Consider the following 19,895-nt stretch of genomic DNA (forward strand, 5'->3'; position numbering starts at 1 on the left):
ACCAAAGAGAAGTGAAGAAAAATGAAGAAACAGAGTTGAGAGGAATGTTACAAAATCAAATAAAAATACATAGTTAAAATGTTAGAATCCATAGGTAAGATAGAACATGCCATTATGAGTCTGGGTCACCCTCCTTAACTCTAACATTTCAGATAAATCTACTTTCTTGCATATATTCATCGTGGTCTTTTTTATAACCAAATAAACTTTCATTGTTTTATATATTCACCAAGTTTTCATTATCTATTCATATGTTTAGAAATAGTAGTTACTCTGGCTCCATTTCCTAGCTTTTGTGAATAACATAGCCATAAACATGTATGTGTCAGTACCGCATGGTAGATTACAGTTATTTGTGTAAATGTCCAGCAGTTGTATAGTTGATATAGTTAATGCAAGCCTAAGAATGGGTAACAGTGGTCAGAAATTGAGAGATAAAGCTCCAAGTACTGTGAACTCTGCTGTGGACTTCTGTGTCTGAGAAGGCAAATCTCCATGCATGTGATAGCCTCACTCAAACTATCAAAATAAGACTGTATTGCTCTGAATGTTCTGTGTAGAAGCAGATGCTTTGAACTCTACTATATAGAGTTTTTCAGGGGTTCTATAATGGTAAGCTTGTCTATTTTACAAATGCAAAACCTCATTTTAACACCCCCCCCCCCCTTTTAAAATTTCCCACTGATCATCTCTGGAGTATGTACTTAAATCACAAATGTCTTAAGCATTCTCACTCATGATGGTACTAGTGGTTACAGGACTGGGTTCTCACACACAAATTAAATATAAAATATCTCAATACCTTTAATCCTAATTGCATGTAGAAATATTTCTTAGCAACATTTTAAACTACATCTATTATTAAGTTAATTTTACTTGCTCCTTTTTTACATTTTAACGTGATTACTAAACACCTGAAATTCAATATTGTTGGCAGTTATGATATGTTATGGTATATGATATGGTGTGTTTCTAGCTGCTGTTGTGAAGAACAAGAGAGACCAGATGTGTGGTCTGGTAATTTGCCAGGTAGGCATACATAGAAGTGAGAGAACAAATCAAAGGTTTTTTTTCTCATAAAAAGGTCATGGATCTGCATTTTTTTTTACTGATATACATGAAAGTCTCTTTTCTGAAACTTGTTCTGTATGTGCTCTAAATCAAGAGGCTTAAACACAGGGACTCTGTTTTTCTTTACAAAATAGGTTATTGGTGGCACTGATATATACCATACATGTTTTTTGTGAAGATGAAATGAAATAATATGAAGAATATCTAGCAGAGGCACATATGCATGTATATCTCTTAATGAGCAATACCTGCTATGATGGTGGTAACTATCTTGATATTGGTAAAGTTACTGGTAAAACCATAAGCTGTTATGATGACAATGGTAAGGGGCAGTTGGGTTAAATGAAAAAAGCTGTGAAAACTACATCTAAGATGCATCTTAAAGAATAAGTACCAAGTAGACAAATCAAACAGTATGGAGTATGAGTATGAGTGGCAGTGGAAAACACATGAAGTCATGGAGGATTCTAATCTTTCAGGTTCTCACAGTGAGATGCTTTACAGCATCATGGGGCAAAATACTGTACAAAATTACAGGCTAGAAAATCCAGTCTAGAATAACCCGGGCTACTAAAGCGATATGTGAAGAAGGTATCATAGTCCTTCTTAAATATCGAAACGTATGGAAGAACTCCGCAGCCCACACTCTGCTTTAGATGAAGACCCTGATGTCAGGAGAAGAGATCACAATGAATTAGGCTCATTAAGTAAAGAAGAAGAAAAAAGCAGATAAAATAGGCATATTGTTCACAGGCAATTAAAGGAGTAAAAGAAAGCGAAACATGATTGAAGATGCTATTCTGAAATTGGCTTTTGCAACATTTTCTGCAAACCAAATTGCATCATGGAGTATCTGTTGCCAAAAAGTGATCCGGACTGAAGATACAAATGCTCTCAATTTAAAACCACCCATTGGAAATAAAAGAAAATGCAGACAAAATAATGAAAACGCTTTAATGCTTATAGATAAGTACTATTTGGGGACAGTTTTAATAAGCAAATGTTTATTTTAGTTGCTTAGAATATTCTCTTGGATTCTGGATACATAAATTTCAACCCACATTTCCCGGTTGCCATAACAACTTGATGCATTTGTTCTCTTGTGTCATTTTTTTATCACATCATTTTTTTTTCTACTTTGGTTGCTATGATAACACGGTATAGTTGTTAAATTTATTCTATTCACATTTTGTTCTACAGGAAACTGGTGATTTGCTTTTATTTTTCTTCAAAGAAGCTTATATTATAGAGGTATAATAATGAAAATATTGGCCTAAATTAGAATACAAATTTGTCTTAAAAATTTAATTATGTGCATTGACTTATGTTTCAATAATGTAACATCTGTGTGACATGTAAGATGCCTGGTGATGATCTCATTTCATTGAGAAGATAGGAACCAACCTTTATTGTACCAAATAAGGAAAATGGGTGGTGTGCACTGTAGATGCTTCTTTAAGCATGACGTCAATTAGAAAACGGCTTAGAAAATACATTAAACACTGTCATTACTGAATCCTTTATTAACCATGCTGGTTCTCTAGTAAAACTGGTGCTTATTTATTACAATAAGTGTAAGTCTTTGTTAAAAGTCCTCACTCTGTGCTTACCTGATATAGGGAAGGGGCTCACGAAATCTCTTACCAGATTCCTCTTGAATATAAGAATTAGATAATGGGGCAATAAAAGGTTAAAGATGAATTTGTTTTTGTTTATTCAGTTAATTCTTACTGTTTCCTATTTTTTAGTTGCTCTTGGTGATTCCTCCATATCAACAAATTGTATCACTTAAAATTAGTATTGCAAGCATTGTTATGCAGTATGCCAAGGTGTAAGGGAAAAAGCTACAAGATTATGGGTAACTTGCTAAAGCTTCAATAATGACTAACTGTGTAATACATGGAAATTATTTATCAACTCAATTTTGGATGAGCAGATATGGAAAATAGGAATGAAAATGATTATCCCACACACATGTATGTGTGTTTATGTGAATATATATTTCAATGTATACACATATACATAATGTATGTATACATATACATTATTGAGATAGTTCATCTCGATTGTCAACTTGACATGGCTTAGAATTATCATAGAAATGAATTTCTGGGTACATGTGTAAAGCATTTTCTAGATTAGGTTACTGAGGTGGGAAAGCCTTCTCTAAATACTAGAGGTACCATTCCACCAGTGAATTCTGGCCTACATATAAAGCAGAAAGTAAGCTAAGCATCAGCATCTGTCACTCTGCTTCCTGACTGAGGATGCAGTGAGACCAGCTATGTCCAGCTCCTACTGGCCAGGGCTTCCACAAGGGACTATACCTTCAAGTTTCCAGTATTTTATCATAATAATAAGGAAAGTAAGTAATGTAGTCATATGTGAATATTCAAAAGGCTACTGCCATGCTCAGAGTGTAAGATACTGAATGCATCTTCCTTACTTCCCTTCCTCCATTTCCTCCCACTAATGGTCAATGAAAGAGGGCAAGGAGTGGGAATGTCCTAGCTGAGATACTGAGGCTAGCTCTAGGGCAGCGTCTTCACAAGGAACGTGTCTACTTTGGACTTAATATAAATTGTAGGTGTCTGTCATCAGTTTATTTGTCCAATTCTTAATAAAGTAGTAGGAAACCATTTTAATTGGGAAACCTTGATTTTCTGAGATTATTTGTGTTAAAGCATGACCACATCACAGCCACAATTTTATAGACTAAAATAATCCTCCCAGTAGAGGCTTTGTTGTCAGAGCTATAGTCAAATTTGGCTTTTTAACTAAAAGGGATAGTTGGTAGAAAAAAAATCTTTTAACTTTTCTAAACCTCAGTTTCTCATTCATGAGTAACACGGTAGCCAAAGTACATTTGGCTAATCCAGATATGACCAATTTGCTATTTGTTGATCATTATAAGAATTAATAAGTGCAAAGTATTCCCAACAAATGTTTGCCCTTAATCCTAGACTGTTATGGCTGATGATAGCATTGAATAGCCATCCAGAATTTTAGGACCGTGACTAAGTTACCTGGTAACTAGGACAGACTTCTATTCAAGCAGGAAAACAGGGATTCAGAATGTAAGAGTGCTCAGAACTGAGTCTGGGCACACTGGATCTTGGATTGAGGACAGTGAGGCAAATGCTTGCTGTCCTCAGCCACCTGTGCATATGAGTGTGCTGATATTCTGATAGGCTGGGTCACGACTGGATCCAGAAATGAGTGCTGTGCTCTGTATTGAAGTGACAAGTGTTTTCACTTGAGAGGCTAGGGAGACTGGAAGTGACAGTGTTACTGTGATCCTGTTCCTTCTTGATGCCTAAAGCACTCTCCAGTAACAAGCCAGAGCCTCCGCTGGAGAAAGATGCATGGCTCTGTGAGGCCACTAGGGTGTCATTTAGAACCTCTCTGCTGGAACAATGGAGTCATATAAATTTCAACCCACATCCTCTCGTTGCCATGGTAACTTGACGCACTTGCTTTGAAGTGTCTTTTGTGTCTTCCGACCCCTTGCTTTCTTTCTTTTTATTTTTAATCATGAAGATTTTTACTTTGCCAGTAATTTCCTTAATGTGGCTGTGACTTCTTACCCTCCTATTTCCCTATCCTTCCAATTTCTGAATATGTTGCCAATGAGCAGTTTAAAGCTAAAGATAATAGTTGCATGTATGTGTTCACACCTGCCTGCTGTGCCTGTAAGTCAGCAAATCCCCCATCCCTTCTACTTGTCACCCTTCCTATAGTCACCCTTCCTTCTTTCCCTCTCTTACAAATGCATGTGTAACACACACACACACACACACACACACACACAAACACACACGACAATTGTCAGAAAACTGATACACTGCTAAAGCTGTTCAATGTTTTAAAAACAGCTTGTGTGTAATTTCTTAGTATTTGGTATGTGGCAGGCCGAACAAAGAGTATGATTGTTGTTGCATTCAGTTCCTTTCCTTAGTCACTTGAAAATCTGTAAATTATGAGGGCAGCATCTCAAGGCGAAGAGCATGAGGTGCTTTGCGTTTACGTTCAGATACTGTTAGTTCTTAGTTATATAACCTTGGGTAGGCTAATTACACTAACCCTCATAATAAAATAGACTCTCAAAAATATTAGCTTAAATCCACTTATAAGATATGTGTGGGGAATGAATTGAGATAATGCAGCATACCTAGAATAAGTCTCTTTGAGACATTATACACATAAACATTGATTCTTTCACCTAGGAAACTGACTGCATGCATCCAGGAATAGGCTGCAATTATCTTTAACTTATTAGATGCACATGGACCTTCTTCATCACTATACCCTTCTCCATGCCAGAGTTCAGGCGAGCATGCAAACACAGAATCCTGTGCTGTCACCTTACTTGAATGCTTAAGACATGAAACACATACAATGAAGAGCAGAGGCATCTCCTGGAAGCTGCCTCAGAAATATGACCTCAAGTTTAGGTCTTTATTTCTGGGAGAAAACCTAGTTTGACATATCAAACTAGTAGGATATTTTGAAACTGTTCTTATCTGCATTAGGGCGGCACTGCCCACCCCACCACAAAAATCTCCCTTTCATGAAAGAATTGCGTGTGTTTAAGCAGAAGCATTCGGGATACTGGAAGACATTTAAGTGCAGGCATAGGGTTCTTGCTAACATATGAGTTATGTGACTTCTATGCATTTCTATTCAGTGCTGACTGGGAAAAGAATAATGAGACAGAAATGAAATAAAATTTTAAAAGAACTACAGTTATGTGACACGGCACCCGCTCTGTGGAAGTATCGAGACTTACAGAGAGGAAGTCATAATAGATTAAGCAAAATGAAAGGAGATCACAGAGAACATTCTTGAAGGAATAATCTCTATGTTACAGTAATTTAGAAATGTAATTTCAAGTAATGAGAAAAACAAGCATGGAAGAAGAGATAAATTCCTTTCCATTATTGTAGCTAATGGAGGGAGTTCTACATAAAAGTTCTTGGATTATATTCAATAACTTTATATCATTGAATAACATGCTCACATCGTATTTCATAGATTCACTATCAAATAATGTTTCCTTGAATAATTGAAGAATTATCTGTTTGATTACACTTTAGAAAGAGGATTGATTTTTGAATTGAATTAAACCAAATTAGAACTGCTCTTGCCTTTTGGGGTGAGTAATTTGACCTCAATAAGCTTTAGTTTCTGCAGCAGAGAAGCTGAATTGTGCTCTAGGTTCTGCAGGGAACTCTGGGAAGCTTGGACAAGACCTCTTGCTCTCGATTTGTCTCTGATGTAACATGATGGAGTGGGCTGGAGGTGGTAGTCTCCAGGGTGTGGCTGTACCAAGGCTCCTGGCTCTGTGTTCTCTCGTGTGCTGATGAGTCCCCCATGTTTCTACTGCTAGGATATTTATTTCTAGACTTCTTTCGAAGCTAAAATTTAGATTGGATTTTAAAAAGTCAGATCCTGAAAGTAACGCAAGAGGGCATCTTGTAAGAATTTGGGCTTTTTGATGAGTTTTTAGAAAGTAGGCAGTTAATCTGTCCTCAGTAGCCGAGTTTCTGACAGGAAGCTAATGAAGCATGCTCAGTTCTATACCCCACACAACTGCCCTAATGAGAGTTGGTGGGTTTGGTTTTCTCTTTTAACATTAAATGTTTGTATGCTTTATAGCGGGCCCTGTTTACTAATTACCCCTCATGGCAGACCCCGTGCCTTGGAGTGACACAAACTGTACTTGGAGTGTGGGGAGGAAGGTTGCAGCCACTCTAGGAGTAGCTGGGGAAAGGGGATGAATTTGGTCAGAATACATTGTATGAAATTCTCAGTAAATAAAAATTCTATAACACCATAAGTGGATTAACAAAAATAATATCCAGTGTTGTTCACCATAGAAAATAAGGAAACATTTGGCCTAAAGAAGAAATCATCAGTATCAAAATTCTAGGAAATAATTACAATCTTATCTTGGTAAACTGTTTGTTTTGTACAGTCTATCCTCTGTATCTATGAATTCTACACTCATGAATCCAACAAACCAGCCATAGACTGAAAATGTTTTCTGAAAATTATATATTCAGGGGCCATAGAGATGACCCAGTCAGTAAGGATGCTCACAGTACTAGTAGTTGGCTTTGAATTTGGATTCACAAAAACCATCTAAAATACTGGACATAGATGATATGCCTGTAACTCCAGCTTCAAAGAGATAGACAGGGACTTCCCTGAAGTTCATTGGCTAGCCATCCTATGAACCAATGAACTACAAGTTTTGTGATACGCTCTCTCTCAAATAGTACCTTGAACTACCACATACAAGTCTATACATATGCAAAGGCAACTTTTACACACACATTTATAACTGCACTAAAAAGTATATGTACCACATACATAGGCAATACCACAAATGCATGTATAGAAATCATCTCTTTACTCAACACATGGAAACTTTGTTTCATGTCATTATAAAACAGACAATACTGTGTAACAGTTTTTAAACATTTGCATTTTATAGAACATCTTAAATAATAATAGATGGTTTAAAGTAAATGAAAATAATTTTAGGTTGCTTAAAAATACCATGTGTTTTATGTATAAGATATATATTTGAAGGAGCTGAAGGGGTTTGCAACCCCATAGGAAGAACAACAATATCAACCAGCCAGACCGCCCAGAGGTACCAGGGACTAAACCACCAACCAAAAAGTACACATGGAGGGACTCTCCAGCTGCATATGTAGCAGAGGATGGCTGTGTTGGGTATCAAGAGGAGAAGAGGCCCTTGGTCCTGTGAAGGCCCTGTGAAGGCTCAATGCCCCAGTTCAGGGGAATGCCAGGGTGGGGAGGCAGGAGTGGGTCGGTGGGTGGTGAAACACCCTTACAGAAGCAGGGGTAGGGGGAATGGGATAAAGGGGTTCTGGAGGAGAAACCAGGAAAGGGGATAACATTTGAAATGTAAATAAAGAAAATAGCCAATAAAAGAAAATTTAAAAAGATATATTTTTGTACATTCGTGGATTTTGGTATCCATGTAAATGTCCTAGAAGTAATGCTATGAACACCCAGAGATGATTATATTTGTGTTTTCTTTTTATCAGATAATTTATGATGTGTATAACTTATATAACATAATTTTCACCTCTAATAGACTTATAACTCATTTTCTACATCATAGCTAGTTTAATAGACAATGATTTACTACATGGCTGTACTGTGTCATAGATGAGTGCAATGGTTATTAAAATATGTACTGTGGCATGAGCTATCTGGGTGAAATGACAACCCCAGCTTCTATCTAGTGTTCTTGGGCAGATGATATCCTAATACAATATAATGCAACTTTCCAATCAATCAATCAATCAATCAATCAATTAATTAATCAATCAGTCATTCCATCAATCAGGCTTATGGACTTATATTTACCTTTAAAATATTTTTTCTATTTTCAGTCTTCTATGTCTACTTCATATCTCACATGAACTCCTCTTTTGGTACATGGTGTTCTATTTTCTGGGATATCTAAATTCTAATGTCTAAGACCCCCTTTCTCTGACTTCAGCTTTCATTTTTTTATTTAATTAAAAATATTTATACATTTAGTACGTGTGTGTGTGCATGTGTACCATAGCGTGTATGTGGAGGTCAGAGGATCTCTTCACTCTTTCGACCATGCATATCTGGGACTATAATGGAAATTGTCAGGCTTGGTGTCAAGTACCTGTACCTACCAAGCCATTTCCCTGACCATCCTATTTCAAATCTTAAAAAGAATTCCTGACTCTTCATTCATCAATACTGGATGAATGTAATATGCTTGTCTAACTACCCTGACATGTTTGAATTCTTAAGAACTGACTTGATGTGATTTGTTTATGGAACTCTAAGTTCCTTAAAGCCTGGAATAAATTCATATTTAATACATGGTTATAGAACAGACCTGTTTTTGACCTTTCAGATGGTGATGGCTTTCTTAACTTGGTTAACAAATGACTTTTTAATATATTTATTGCTTTTCTTACTCTGTTTTGGTATTTTTTCAATAGATATGGTTTGATAGCTTGCATGCAATATAATTTAGTCAGAATTTATTTAATCTATTAATAAGCTGAGAGCCTTTCTTGATAACTGCTACTCTATTTCCTTGAACTCAGATTGCAGATAATTTTGATAATACCCGACATCTTCAAAATGAGATTGAGGGTTACCATAAGGGTAAAAGAGTGACATCACTATTTTTGTTGTTGTTACTTTTGTTTTGTTTTTTGGGGGGGTTTGTTGGTTTTGGGGGGGATTTTTTGGGTTTTTTTGGTGAAATAAAAGTATTCAGTTTGAACCTGTAACTTATTTATAAGCCAAGTGGAATAAGCAGAACCATATTGTTGAAACAAAATGTAGGAAAAAAAAGTCAAATATACTTCTAACTCACGACTAGCTTGATACTAACAATCTCTATAATAAAAGGCATATTTGGCTAGTGTGGTGGTTTTATGTCAACTTGATAACAAAAAGATGACAGGCTAAAGTCATCTGAGAGGAGGGAACCTCAATTGTGAAAATACCTCCATAAGATCAGGCTGTAGGCAAGCCTGTAGGGCATGTTTTAAATTAGATGGGGAAGGGCCAAGCCCATTGTAGTTCATGGGATCCTTGACCTGGTGGTCCAGGGTTCTATAAGAAGCAGGGTAAGCAAGCTATGAGGAGCAAGCCGGTAAGAAGCACTCCTCTGCATCTGTGCCAGCCTCCAGGTTCCTGCCCTTTGACTTTCTGTTCTGACTTCCTTTGACAAGGAACAGCAATAATGAAGTGAATTCCAAATAAATCCTTTCATTTCCAGTTTGTTTAGGTTGTCATGTTTTGCCACAACAAATAGGAACCATAACTTAGACAGCTGGGGATGACACTGGTAGAGTGCTTGCCTGAAATGCATGATGGCCTTCGTTCAATCCCTAGAACCACATAAAACATGGACTGTAATCCCAGTATTAGGGAGATGGAGTCAGGATGATTAAAAGTTCAAATCTGTTCTTGACTACATATTGAGTCTATGACACTTGTCTCAAAAAGACAAAAAGAAAGTTTATTGGTAAGTGTGAAAACATACCAATTTATTTGTGCATTTTGTGGTATAAGAAAATGGAGATACAAAGAGACAGGGAAACTTGCATCTCATGTGACCATTAATGAAGACTGAGTGGATTGCCAAGCTCAAATGTGAGTGCACAGAGGCCTGGTGTGACAGTCATATATGCACAGGAATATAGTAGACCTGCTTGTGTGGCTCTCCTTGGCATCTCTTAGAAAATTAAAAACATTTTTGTTTTTGCAGGGGAGAGGTGCTTCTGGAATGAATGTGATCCAGAGAAGTAGTACTAGATGAAAAAGACCCAATTTCTTGTTCTTTTCTCAAATGTCAAGGTGCCATTTTGGGGGGTAACATATTCTAAACCTCATAAAAAAATTTAAAACTTTGTAGTAATAGTGTTTCTTATGTCTAAAGAGAGAGGTAGTGAGAGATGTTAAGCTAATATCCTACAATTTTAAAGCCCAGGGAATATTAACAGATTGGATTGTTCTGTATCACAGAGTAGTGGTCTGGCTTTGTGTGACTTGTTTTTGAAGCTTAAATGGCTTTAGCGTCTTTCAAGGACAGGAATTTTGTGCCTGATGTTCAATGTTGCTGATATTCATATCTTAAGAAAGGTATTCCAGGCTGAATAAAATAACATAAATACATAAATAAATACATATGTAAATCTATAAAACAGTTAAGTCAAGGAAGTAATTATTTTCTAAACATCTCAATGTTTAAGGGGATGGGGCAGGGTTGTTTCTGGCTAGAGAGATGGCTCAGTGGTTAAGACTATGTACTGCTCTTGCCTGGGAGTCAAGTTCCTTTCTCATTACCTACTTCAGGAAGCTCATAACTATCTGCTACTCTAGCTCCTGGAAATCTGAAGTCTCTTCTGACTTCTGTGGTTCCTGCCATCACTTATATAAATCCACACAACACCCCCATCACACATATATGTATAATTAAAAATAAAATCTTTAAAAAATATTTTCTTTTCAATAGAAGTTTATTTATATAATGAACCAATTTTAAGTTGGCAAATATATATCCAGGTATATTTTATAATGTCAAGAACTTCTGCATTAATATTGTATAATCAAATAATTACATAAAGAAGACATAAGAGGACAGCCTGAAGTAGTGAGTTGAAATGAGCAGACAGATGGTTCTGAACAAAGGACCTTGCAGAAGTAGATGATGATGTAACATAACAGAGGAAGTGGAAAAGAATGAAGACTTGGAAGTCAGAGTGCATGCAAACAGTGAGGATGGAAAGGTCTTGATGAGTTTCCTTAGTTCAGTATACAATAAAGAAAGGTCAGTGCTCAGTGGTTAGGGCATAGTTCACGGAGTAGCTGGCTGTGCAACCTGTAGCCCAGCATTGGATTACTTTTGGATTTTTTTTTTCATTTTAGTTCACATTCTGCTTTAAAATGTAAACTTATTGCCAAGAATCAAAATTGCAACAAAATTTGTGTAATAGTCTAGTTGGCTTTGGATGGCCATGCATCTAGTGGTCATCATTCCACCTGTAAGGTGGGAAAGTACTCTGAGGGGCTGAACAGAAATTCTGGTCCAACAGGCAGAAAAGACCCAAAGAAGCAGAGTCAGGATCAAACATCAGACCAGTCATCTGAGAGTTATTTTCTGCATATGGTGAAAGCACAGAGAAGTTCTGTATTCTCCAGACTCATGTGGAATGAGCTGCCTTACCTTGCTGAGGAGTCTCTGTTTTGTTGGAAGACTGGCACATGCTACAGTTCTGCTTGATTATACTCCATGTAGCACGAGCAGTGCTCTGTCAGGACTGATGAAGGGATTCAGTTGGAAACAATGACCTCTTGAAACCTTTCCTTTCTATTGTGAGTACTTGAAAATTCAAGGGTTTCATATAAAAGTAAGACCATCCAAATTCACTCAGCAGTTCTGAACATCTGAATACAGGACTCGGGTTCCTTCAGCATAGCAAATGCATGAAAGTGAGGAAAGGCTACACCTGCTGTCTAGATTCTTTAGTCTCTTTTGCTAGGGAACTATTTCTTATTGTAAAAAAAAAAAATGTTCAAACCTAGCTCACTTGCAATAACTTATCATTCCAGTGTATAGAAGTAGGTTCTGTGGGTTAAACATGCGCATGTACATGCACACGCACACACACAAGGAGATTGCTTATGGAGATGAGGAAGGAATTGGGAGGAAGTGGGAGTGATCTAAACACATTATATCCATGTGTGAATTTTCAAATACTAAACTTTTCTCTCTCTCTCTCTCTCTCTCTCTCTCTCTCTCTCTCTCTCTCTCCCTTCCTTCCTTCCTTCCTTCCTTCCTTCCTTCCTTCCTTCCTTTCTTTAATTTATTTGTGTGTGTATCTGTGTGTGCATGAGTGTATACATGTTACTTATGCTTGATGTTCTATGCATGTAACAGTCACAGATCAACTTGTGGAAGCCACTTTTCTCCTTCTACCATATAGAACTCATGGATGGAACTCAAGATATCAGCCTTGGCCATGAGCTCTTTTAGCTATTGCGCCATCTAGCCTGTTCCTTTAGTCTTGGTTTTAGTATTTCTCATTCTTAAATCTGAAGTAAGTGAAAAATGAGAAAGGGAGAGAGAAAGGGAGAGAGAGAGGGAGAGGGAGAGGGAGAGGGAGAGGGAGAGGGAGAGGGAGAGGGAGAGGGAGAGGGAGAGGGAGAGGGAGAGGGAGAGGGAGAGAGGGAGAAGGAGAGAGAGAGAGAGAGAGAGAGAGAGAGAGAGAGAGAGAGAGAGAGAGAGGGAGAGGGAGAGGGAGAGAGCATTAAGTGAGGTACAAGATAGCTCTGGGACTATGAGCAAGGCACAGTTGCTTTCACTTTTGAGGACCACGATGGTTGCTTTCAGCTAAAAACAGTGTCTCTAGTGTTTGTGACTTGTCCACAGTTCCCTACAGTTATAATTGCCATCAAATTGGCTATCTACAGAGTAGTATGAAAAGGTAAACTCTTTAGGCCATGAACTATAAAATAAATTGGGACTGTCAATCTGATTATAGAACTCATGAATGAGGAAGGTACTTTATACTCTATGGTTTAAACACAAAGGAAGCCCTTAGTATCTTCATTTCATTGGCCCAATATTCCATTCATAATATATTTTTGCATTAATTTAGCCTTTAATACTTGATTCCAACATTTATGTCATTTCCATTCTCCCTCCTCTCTTTCATTCTCTTGGATTCATGACCACTTCTTAGACTGAAGCCTCTTAAAAACAGACGTAAGATAAAGTCAACTGTTTCATCTTCAGCTGCTTATTAACCATGCTTGAGTTTTTACCAGGTCATCAGTTTATTCAGGTCTTAGGTATTTTAAGTCATGTGATTAAAAACTTGAAAAACATTTAATTTACATTACAGAAAAATGTATATTTATTTTTAAATTTCTCCCTCTCTCTCTCTCTCTCTCTCTCTCTCTCTCTCTTTCTCTGTCTCTCTCTCTCTCTCCCTAGCTTACAGGAGGTTACAGTGGACCAAAGGAAAATTCTTCATACATTGAGCAAAATAAAGAAAACCAGTGTTTTGAGAATGAAACTGAGGAAAAGGCGTGTGTAAGTGTTGTCATCTTTGTTGCTGTACTTTGTGCACACGGTGTGTCTGTTCTCTAGAGATGCCATTTTCCAGTCGGATTCAAATAGAAGAAATGTAGACCAATTCTAGCTTTGGTCTAGTCTGCATCATGGCTGAGCAGACACTAAATGTGTGTCATGTTGAGTAGTTATGGGTTTAACTGGGAATCTGTGTTTTGGCACTGTAGATTTAAGTCGCTGGTAATGACACAAACATTTGTAAGACAGTTTACTTCTCTTGAAAAATAAATTTTACATGTAGGTTGTCAGTTAGACTATTCAAGGCATTTATGATATACAAAGTGTGTGTCCAGGAGAGGAAGTCATCTGACTTGGAGATGGCACTGCTTTTATTTTTTTGAAGACATAATGGAGTGGGGCTGTCCACATCGGACTCATGCATCTTTACAAAATAAACCTTGGTCTTTAGACACTCTCTAACAGGTGGTATCATGGTTTTCTAGATGTTACTGTACTTTATCCCTTCTCTGTGATGTATTGAATATGTACCGATTGGGATTTGGCACCCCAGGGTCATTTACCCATTGCACTTTGGCCAGTTGTCGACTCTGTAATAGCTCCTATCTTCTTTTTAAGTTTCAAGGAAGCTTCTTCCATAAAAGATAAAGGCTTCATTTATTTGTATGTATATGATTATTTAAAATATTCAATTGTTTTAGGAAAATTTAATAGTAGTTTCTCCTTTAGGAAGAACTAAGATCTACATAATGACTACTCTAATAGACACTACAATGTAAATGTCACAAGGCTTCACCCTAGATAAAGAGCTACAGGCAATCAATGGCTACTGAGAGAAGAAGAATCAGTTTTCTCCAGGGATTAATCAGGTTATCCAATCTCAAGTGGTCAGTTCTAAATACAAGTATATACAAGCAATATTAAAATGGACTCAGTAAATGTCTTAGTTAGGGTTAGTAAATGTCTATTGCTGCTCTGAACTTCCATGACCAAAAGGCAAGTTGAGGAGGTAAGGTTTTATTTGGTAAACACTTTCATCATTGAAAAAGGTCAGGACAGGAATTTGTTATAGAACCAGGTCCACCAGCCCAGGGATGACACCAACCCACCCTGAGCTGGGCCCTCCATCACTGATCACTAACTGAAAAATGCCTTACTGCTGTATCTTGTGGAAGCATTTCCACAACATATGCTCTTTTCTCTCTGACTCTAGCTTGTGTCAAATTGACATGCAAAATCAGCTAGTACAGTGGCACACACACACACACACACACACACACTATACATATTATACATATACATATGCATGTGTGTATAAAAATAACTAGGGAAGAAAGCATCTGGAATTTCAGAATTTAAGAGGGATTGAAGGCAACATGAGCGGAGTGAAAATGATATCAATTTCATATATATTTGAAAATTTAAAACAAATATTTTAAAAATTAAAAAAGAAAGAAAAAAACTTTGGATTTCTTGTCTGTCCACAAATATATTTGTATTTTTCATTCCTGAAGATGAAATCATCAGGTTTAAGTGGGGAACAAATGTTCTAGTTTGTCAGGCAGATGAGTTAAATATATTCTGGACACATAATTGAGAAGCCTTTGTGCTGTCACCAGAGGGAAACGCCCAGCCCATCTATGCTACATAAACTTTAGTCTATCAGTTTCCCTTCATTAGAGGAGAATTACAAGATTTTAATAAGATCCCAAATATAAACATATTTACTACTGCTTAGCAAATAGTGGGTTTATGACTCCGTTGAAATGAATTGCACATTTGACAATTCTTGATGTGGTATTTTTATTAAAATTTGGATAATAAAAGTAATGGCATGATTGTGATCATTGATGGAGAAATGTTTTATATTTTAGTATCTTTCTTTTGTTTATTTTAACTTTATTTCTCTGTGTTCTTTGATCAATTTAAAACAATTGGGAACATTTCAGAGGGGTATGTTTTATGTGTAAATAAGTCTGCTAAGTAAAAGATAAAGTTTAGAAAGTTAATATTCCAGTGTTCTGGTGAGAAAATGTGAGCATGGTTAACTGACTCTTGGGAAAAAGGGGAATGCTGAAAATCAGAATGGGCAGTTTCAGGTGACTAAGAAAACTGAGAGTGGGCTAGAGTCAACGGCAGAGATATTAGAAATAACAATTGACAGGTGGGTAAATAAAGTAAGTTTAATCACAGCGCCTTAAATGTAAATAACGGGAGGAGGATGAGGAGCAAAATAAAATATTTGAGAAGAGGCATGCGTAGTCATTGAAGATTAAGTGTAGTATCCAAAAGATCTAAAGGACAATGTGATAGAAAAGGGACCAAAAACCATGCAGTCTAGTGTTTATTGTGTCCAACTTGAAGCCTGTGGATTGGATTTGTCCCTGCGTGGCCATGGATGTGGCCTACCATAAAATCATAAACTCAGTTAAAACCTGAATTTTTTTCTTTTGGTAGTTCACTTTCATTGTTCTTAAGCCTGAATATTGTAGATGACAAAATTGTATTGTACTATCAAAGGTTGGCCATCCAAATCTGTTAGAATCGCATTTTGTTCTCGTTAGTAACTAGTTATGTGACCTTGAGCAGGTTAAATGTTGTCTCTGTTTTTGTATGATGAGAAATTACCTATTTTGTGTGTATAGTCATACTTTTGTAACTATCAAGTAGCTAAATTCTTTAGATATTTCATAATTTCAGAGACATAATGCTTTCTAAAATATTTAAAAATGTTTGTAACCAATTCCATTTTTTTTCTATTAGAAATCAGATTCTTATGTTATCCTTGGGAATTAGAACTGGTAATAAGGGCACCAATAGATACTTTACAAATATCATAATGAATGGATCAGAAAGCTTGGTCTCTGTTAACAATAGCAGAGAAGTCACCAGGTAGAGTAAAATTTGATTGCAGGAAACATATTACACTGGGAAGAATCATGGTGTCAGAGCAAGGTATAGTGAAATTTAAAAGATTTGGGTCATCTTTTTTCATACACTTGCTGCCTGCATGTTTTGGGTCAGATCACTCTGCATATCTTTGTCTAAATTTCCAAATCTAAAGTAACAGTTGATTGGATAAATTGTGACTCCTTTAAAATACTATATTAATATCACTGTAAAAGAATATTGGGTTCTTTTAGAGAATTTCATTGTTGCCTGTATTACTTTTCTGTTGCTGTAATACAACACCACGACAAACAAACTTAGAAAAGAGTTAGCTTTGACTTATGGTTCCAGAAAGAGAGAGAGAGAGAGAGAGAGAGAGAGAGAGAGAGAGAGAGAGAGAGAGAGAGAAAATGTCTGTGAAGGTATGGCATCGTGGCAGGAATATGAGGCTGACTGACCACATCTTTATCCACATACAGGCAACAGAGTGAGGAGAAGGAGAGGCAGAACAGGATGTGAGAGTAAAAGCTGTGCATTGTACATCATAAAGGTCCAGCCAAAGTAATTTCTTCTTTCAGCAAGTCTCTGCCTCATACAGGTTATATAACTTCTACTAACAGTTCCACTGGGGATGAAATTCAAATACATGGGGCTAGAGAATTGGCTCAGTGCTTAAGTGCACTGACTGCTCTTCCAGAAGTCCTGAGATCAGTTCCCAGCAACCACATGGTGGCTCACAAACATCTGTAATGGGATTTGATGCCCTCTTCCTGTGTGTCTGAAGACAGCTACAGTGTACTCATATGCATAAAATAAATAAATCTTTAAAAAAAGAAATTCAAATATATGAGCCTATTGGGGACGTTATCATTCACATTCTCCTATATATTTTTTTTCTAGCTACAATGTACATTTTTCACTCCGTTAAGTAACTATACCTTTTGATTAAGGGCAGTCCTGTAGCTCAGCTCTACTCATTTTAATGTCCTTTCTTATATTTAAAGGGAAACTTTTTTCTAATCCAGTTGGTCAGTGGGGAAAGTTTTACATTGGTTGTCTTTAGGGAATGAGAGCAAAGGATTCCATTGATTTTATATGTGTATATTAGATGTTATCAGTGATCCCTATTTTAAATGTGGTTCTTTAAAAACACTAAGTAGATCAATAAATCCTGGAAAGAAGAATGTATTTTAAGTCATGATGCCTCTTGATTTCAAAATTAATATTGATAAACTCAATTTCATAAAACAAATACTATTGGACACAAATAGATAGGTCTAAATTCAAAAATAATAAGACATTGGATAACTTGTTCTCGTTGGTAGATATCACAGACAAAAATGACTGATAAACTCCAGAGATAACTAATAATACTTTGAGAAATATTGGTGATTTTTCTTCTTTATAGGTCTCATAGAAATAAACAGCATATTTTAAATCTTTCAGTTATTTTTTTGAGGAGACATCTTATTGTTATGGTGTTATTTTTAATTATATGTCAGCTTATGTGGTTGTCTTGGTTAGGGTATCTATTGCTATGAAGAGATACCATGACCAAGGTAACTGTTATAAAGGACAACATTTAATTGGGGCTGGTTTACAGTTTCTAAGGTTTAGTCCATTATCATCATGGCAGGAATTATGGCATGATCCAGAAAGGCATGGCATTGGAGGAGCTAAAAGTTCTACATCTTTATCCAAAGGAAGCCAGAGGAAAACACTGAAACTTCCCTCTTCCCCCCTTTCTCCCTTTTCCCATTCTCTCCACCAACGGAGGCTAAGATCCTAAAAGCCCACACCCACAGTGACACAGTTCCTTTAACAAGGCTACACCTTCTCCAATAAGGCCACACCTTCTAATAATGCACTTCTCAAGAGCAAAGCATATTTAAAGCACCACAGTGGTTTATATCCTTTTGATCTAATTTTGATAGGTCAGACATTTATATATACCATTTGGCTAGCTTTTATATTTTTCTAAGATCGTGAGATACACTGTTATTTATTTGACATTCAGAAAATTTTTATGTAAGACATTTATAGCTATATCTCTTCACTGTAGAATGAGATTTACTATACCTCACTAGTCATTCAATATTATATTTTTATTATTTGAGTATAAGAAGTTTTATTTATCCTCCACAATTCATGTAGTAACCCAATGAACATCTGTAAGCTTAATTTTTTCAAAGTCTACTTTTAATGATGGTCTTAAATGCTTTACTCTCCCTTCTAGCCCCCTATCCACCAGAGGTAGTGGAAAAGAAAGAATATGGGGAAAGTGGACCTGTTAAGAAATTATCCTTTGGAGGAAACCAGCAGTTCAGTTCACATGTAAGCAGCTGCAGCTCAGTCTGCTCACAGTCACTTCACAGATATACCAGCAATTCAGTTGTGTAGTGTTGAGAAAACAGGAGTGGTGGCACAACCTAGCAGGAACAGCCAGGTCTCAGCTGAATCAGCACGCATCAGCAGGAAGAACTAGGGTCAACAGGAAAAGTACTCAGCTGTGCCTCTCCCAGCAAAGAAAAGATCAATGAAGACATGAGACCAAGAAGCGTTTAGCTATGCAAGCAAGCCAAGCTAAGCCAAGCTTCTGTCACTGTTCATTGAAACCTATTTATATTCCCTCCAAACATCACATGCCCTCTACAGGTCTTGCCTCACCATGTGTCTTGCTGAAGCACATAAGTCTTAGCAAAACTCCATGTGAGTCTGTCTCAGCTAATATCACTCTGCCAGTTGGCCCAAGTCTGCAGAAGTGGCAAGAAGCCACAAGCACACCACCAGAAGTTTTTTGGTGTATTTCTCTCTATGGAGTCCTGACAAATGGAGCTCAACTACACAATGTAAGGCAGACCAATACATGTGTGTTGTTAGCGAGGAATACTGCATCATGTGTTCTGTTGCAACCCGCTCCACTCTACCTGGCTTGAGACAAAAGACTTAACAATGCCTGAATAATTACTATGTTGCGGCCTGCTCTGCTCTGCCTGGCTTGGCCTTTCAAAGGCTGTGATTAAAGGCGTACACCACCACTGCCTGGCTTCAAACTGCCGCTCCGGTCTTCGGGTCAGGGTCTAGAGAGAGAGAGTGGGGAAGAGACGCAAAGAATGGAGACAAGACAGAGGTTCTGCTCAAGTCTCAAGTCTTTTTATTGAAGGGAAATCTAGGGTATTTATACACTTTTGCCATGCCCATTGTAGGCGCGTGGATATGATGTAAGCCTTGGAGGCATGGCTAGCATGTGGATAGCTGCTTTCTAGCCGCTTTCTGCTAAAAGTAGGCTCCCAACAGT

At 37.1% G+C, this 19,895-nt stretch overlaps 1 protein-coding gene across 8 annotated transcripts in view; it reads left to right on the forward strand.

The window, feature by feature from the left end:
- Positions 1-19,895, forward strand: part of Dlg2 (discs large MAGUK scaffold protein 2) — a 1,841,012-nt gene that overhangs the window by 346,838 nt on the left and 1,474,279 nt on the right. For 7 of the 8 annotated variants that reach the window (XM_076937777.1, XM_076937790.1, XM_076937770.1 and 4 more), the window contains one exon: positions 13,613-13,711. The exons of the other annotated variant lie outside the window; for it this stretch is intronic. In XM_076937777.1, the coding sequence (XP_076793892.1) occupies positions 13,613-13,711 (99 nt within the window). The remainder of the gene's footprint in view (positions 1-13,612; positions 13,712-19,895) is intronic. 8 annotated transcript variants of the gene reach the window in all.

Source organism: Arvicanthis niloticus, chromosome 1, assembly GCF_011762505.2.
Source record: "Arvicanthis niloticus isolate mArvNil1 chromosome 1, mArvNil1.pat.X, whole genome shotgun sequence".
In the NCBI taxonomy this organism is placed as follows: Eukaryota; Metazoa; Chordata; class Mammalia; order Rodentia; family Muridae; genus Arvicanthis; species Arvicanthis niloticus.